This window comes from Lottia gigantea (genome assembly GCF_000327385.1).
Source record: "Lottia gigantea unplaced genomic scaffold LOTGIsca_95, whole genome shotgun sequence".
In the NCBI taxonomy this organism is placed as follows: domain Eukaryota; kingdom Metazoa; phylum Mollusca; class Gastropoda; family Lottiidae; genus Lottia; species Lottia gigantea.
Genome location: NW_008711088.1, coordinates 771,202 through 775,286, shown reverse-complemented (window position 1 = coordinate 775,286; position 4,085 = coordinate 771,202). Strand labels below are relative to the sequence as shown.

The following is a 4,085-nucleotide window of genomic DNA, read 5'->3' as shown; positions in this document are numbered from 1 at the left end:
TGATTACCAGTTGTGTATAGTTGTGATTACTAGTTGTGTATAGTTGTGATTACTAGTTGTGTATAGTTGTGATTACTAGTTGTGTATAGTTGTGATTACTAGTTGTGTATAGTTGTGATGTGGTCATGAAAGTGGTCATGATTTCCATGAGCTTCATAATGTGTGACTATTCTTATACCCCACCATACGCGACTGGTCATCACTATAGTGTGAGGGAACCATCAGTCAATATTAGCAGGCTACATACTGGTGTCTATCCGCACAACAAATCTGTTCACGACCTTTTCACGATATCTGACGAATCAATGTTAAAATGGCGTCTATTAACTCATCTTAATAATTCGACACTATCTCACAGGAGCTGCCCTGCTAATTCTCCACATTGTGCACTGCATGACGTTACCAGTCTTCATTGGCCCAATCAGAAATAGAATTGTATCTGACATAAGTAACATTACCTGTCCAATCGTTGACACCTGGAGCTCCCATCAATAAATATCTTCCATCCTACAAAATATACAAAAATATACATAAATATACAAAAATATACAAAAATATACAAAAATATACAAAAAATATACAAAAAATATACAAAAATATACAAAATATACAAAATATACAAAATATACATAAATATACAATAAGCCATAATGTTACAGTTTTTCTGTCGAGGGCTCCGATTGGCTGTATTCACTGGTGTACAATCTAATCAAATCATTGCCTTCTATTATACAATAAAGGTTGCTATTGCAGTCAAGGTATAAGACGAAGTTCGGGATAACTTGACATTGTGAAGATGTGATACAAGAAAGGTGACTATTACAGTCAAGGTATAAGATGAAGTTTGTAATAGCTTGACATTGTGAAGATGTGTCAAGTCTTGTCAAGGTATAAGACTGTATTTTTAAACGTACCTTAGAATATTGGACCGAGCTTCCTAACATGCCCATACCATAAACATAATATCCTGTTTCATGAATCTGTTTCTTAAAAAACTCCAAGGCCGGCCAAACACTCGTCTCGGTAAAATCTAAATCTTTTCCTGACTCATAACATAATCCATTCATAAATTCGTGACCTTGAACATGATATTCTCTGTCTCGCCATCTCGGAGCACAAACCTAAAAATAGACAAACCTTCCTTTGTTAGTTAATTTCATGAATGGTACTTTTACTCTCGATTTTGCCATACTTTGGACGAGATTTTGATTAGCGGAATCGTCTTGCTTGTACAGGTGTCCGTTGCAAAGTTGACCATGTTTACTCTTTTCAAAACACCTGATGGTACTTCTCTTTTGAGGAGTCCACTACTATACAACTTTTACTCTGAATTTTGCCATACTTTGAACGAGATTTTGATTACCGGAATTGTCTTGCTTGTACGGATTGTTAAAATAAATAATTTCGTCTTACCACCACGTTCCAGTCACCATCTTCATTAATATCAAGAGACGCTCCCAACCACTGATCGTTTTTACTATGAAATAAAGTTATATTCTTCCATTTCACTACTGTCTGTTTAATATTCCCTAAAAAATATAAAAAAATTCAATTTTAGTGAAGCTTTAAATGTCTTTATACTAAAGAGATTGTAAAGACGTTTCCTAAACTTTTTATGTGTATCAGAGACACTGATAGCATCAATTTACATCATTCTAATTTTCAATCAGACGTCTGTGGTTCCTGTAATTCCACTAAAACTAAGTGTTTGATAAGCCTTATGTTTAGGGCCTATTATCATTATTATATCAAGATATAATATTTTGACGTCATTATCGTAAAAACCATTTAACCGAATTGATTAAAAACTCCCTACCTTTGGAATGAATTTCTACAATTTGGCAATGGTTGGGATATTCTGGTGAACATTTATACAAAGCGCCGGAACGTTTTACATCCGGTAAATTGGAATCATTGGCTTTCGGTGCTCCGATTAGAATCCTGAAACATACAAACATTTTAGCAAGAAGTGTAAATAGATAAAAATTAAATCAATCATTGTGGTCTGGCGTCTATCTGTCTGATACACCAGTTATCTCCCCTACAAAGATGGCTGCGCCCATGAAGTAAAGTTTTGTAGAATGTTCTTGTGCTGAATTATGTTGTTTTAGTTGGTTTAAAAGCTGAATTCAATTGAAATATGAGTAGGAAAGTGTTTGAAATAACTAAAACATTCAGAACAAAGTTTGAAGCGACGAGTGACGAAGTTTTACGATGGTTTCCAGGTCATATGTTTAAAAGTATGGAGAGAATTCAGGCTGTTCTGAAGGATATAGATTGTGTAATAGAAGTTCATGACGCGAAGATTCCATTTTCTGGACGAAACCCGAGATTCAGGGACTTCATTAACTTACGACCACATATTCTACTCTTGAATAAATACGATTTAGCGGATATAAATGTACGTCGAAAGGAACTCATCGAAAATAAACTAAAAACACAGGGCGTGGATACAATATTTTACACTGATCTTCGTACCTATGAAAAGAGTCCAATTTTAAAAGACCACATTCTACCAACGGCTATAGAACTGACGAATTCCCGGCCGAGATATCAAAGACAGGGGAATCCAGAGTATAATATTTTAGTCATCGGAGTGCCCAATGTTGGAAAATCAACGTTTATCAACGCTATAAGATGGTCTCACATCAAAACTAAAGGCAGAGCAACTCAGGTCGGAGCTGTGGCCGGAATAACCAGATCATTACTTAACAAAATAATGGTACATAATAACCCTGTGACGTATGTTTTCGACACCCCAGGGATCCTAACGCCATCTATACCCAATGTTGACGCTGGAATGAAACTAGCTATCTGTCGCTGTATCCCGGATAAAATCGTGGGACCAGAAAATATGTCGGATTATCTACTCTTTTGGTTGAATTCTCATCAACGTTTTGATTATGTTGATTTCTACGGACTGAAAGAACCAATTGATAATGTTTACGACTTTCTAGCAGAAATCGCTATCATAAACAATAAAATTAACAAAAGCAGAAATCAGGAAACTTCCAACGAACACATTATGGTGCCAAATTTCGAGTGGGCTGCTAATAAATTCTTGAAAGATTTTAGAAACGGTCGACTTGGACAGTATTTCTTGGATGATAACGAGTTAATGGTGAAACAAACTGAGGAGATTAGTAAAAACTAAAGACTGGAGCAGGCCAGGATAAGAAAATGTCACTTGCATTTAGATGATAAAGAGTTAATGGTGAAACAAACTGAGGAGATTAGTAAAAACTAAAGACTGGAGCAGGCCAGGATAAGAAAATGTCACTTGCATTTAGATGATAAAGAGTTAATGGTGAAACAAACTGAGGAGATTAGTAAAAACTAAAGACTGGAGCAGGCCAGGATAAGAAAATGTCACTCGCATTTAGATGATAAAGAGTTAATGGTGAAACAAACTGAGGAGATGTCCATTGTATCGTTTGTGTTGAATATTCAAGTGAATTCAAACATTTACTTTTCAGTTATTTTGTCGATTCGCTGAAAAAAATGACATAGTGCTATTACCTCTTAAAATATAATAAAAGTTAAAATTTCATCTTTGTCTTTATTTAATGACACAAATCAGAGTTCCTGATTGGATTCGATGGGACAAAAAGCCAAGTCCTGTCGCTTGTTTGTTAGTAGATCACTGTAAGGTTTGTTCTTGGCCTATTTTCCCTCATTGCACACTGCATGCTTTATAATTTAATGGTGGCATCAGTAAATTTTATTCTCCAATATATATGTCCAAAATGAAATGAAATGAATGGAGTTTTACGTCCTACTTTTCTGCACCATGTTGGCTAATGAAAACAGGCAATGCCATGCAGTGTACAATGAGGGAAATTTAGTCAGGACAGCAGCATTAATAAATATGTCGGAGAGCAGATTAAAACATATTGATCTTAATCATGACTAGTAGCAACTAACAATATCCCCACCCCACCCATCCCATCCCTAGTTATCAAATTTTTCTTGATGTATAAATGTGACAGAGTCTGTGTGTTGACCCAGATTCCTGGTATAAAACTGTCTATTAAACAAGACAAGCTGTGACAGATTGAAGTTCAGTTTAAACTGATCATTAAAAA

At 35.3% G+C, this 4,085-nt stretch overlaps 1 protein-coding gene across 1 annotated transcript; it reads left to right on the top strand.

Moving 5' to 3' along the window:
• The first annotated feature begins 2,055 nt into the window (after positions 1 to 2,055).
• On the top strand, positions 2,056 to 3,550 carry LOTGIDRAFT_204918 (hypothetical protein). The gene is made up of 2 exons (XM_009068879.1): positions 2,056 to 3,322; positions 3,416 to 3,550. The coding sequence occupies exon 1, from the start codon at positions 2,141 to 2,143 to the stop codon at positions 3,152 to 3,154; it is 1,014 nt and encodes a 337-aa protein (XP_009067127.1). The 5' UTR covers positions 2,056 to 2,140; the 3' UTR covers positions 3,155 to 3,322; positions 3,416 to 3,550.
• Positions 3,551 to 4,085: the final 535 nt, after the last annotated feature.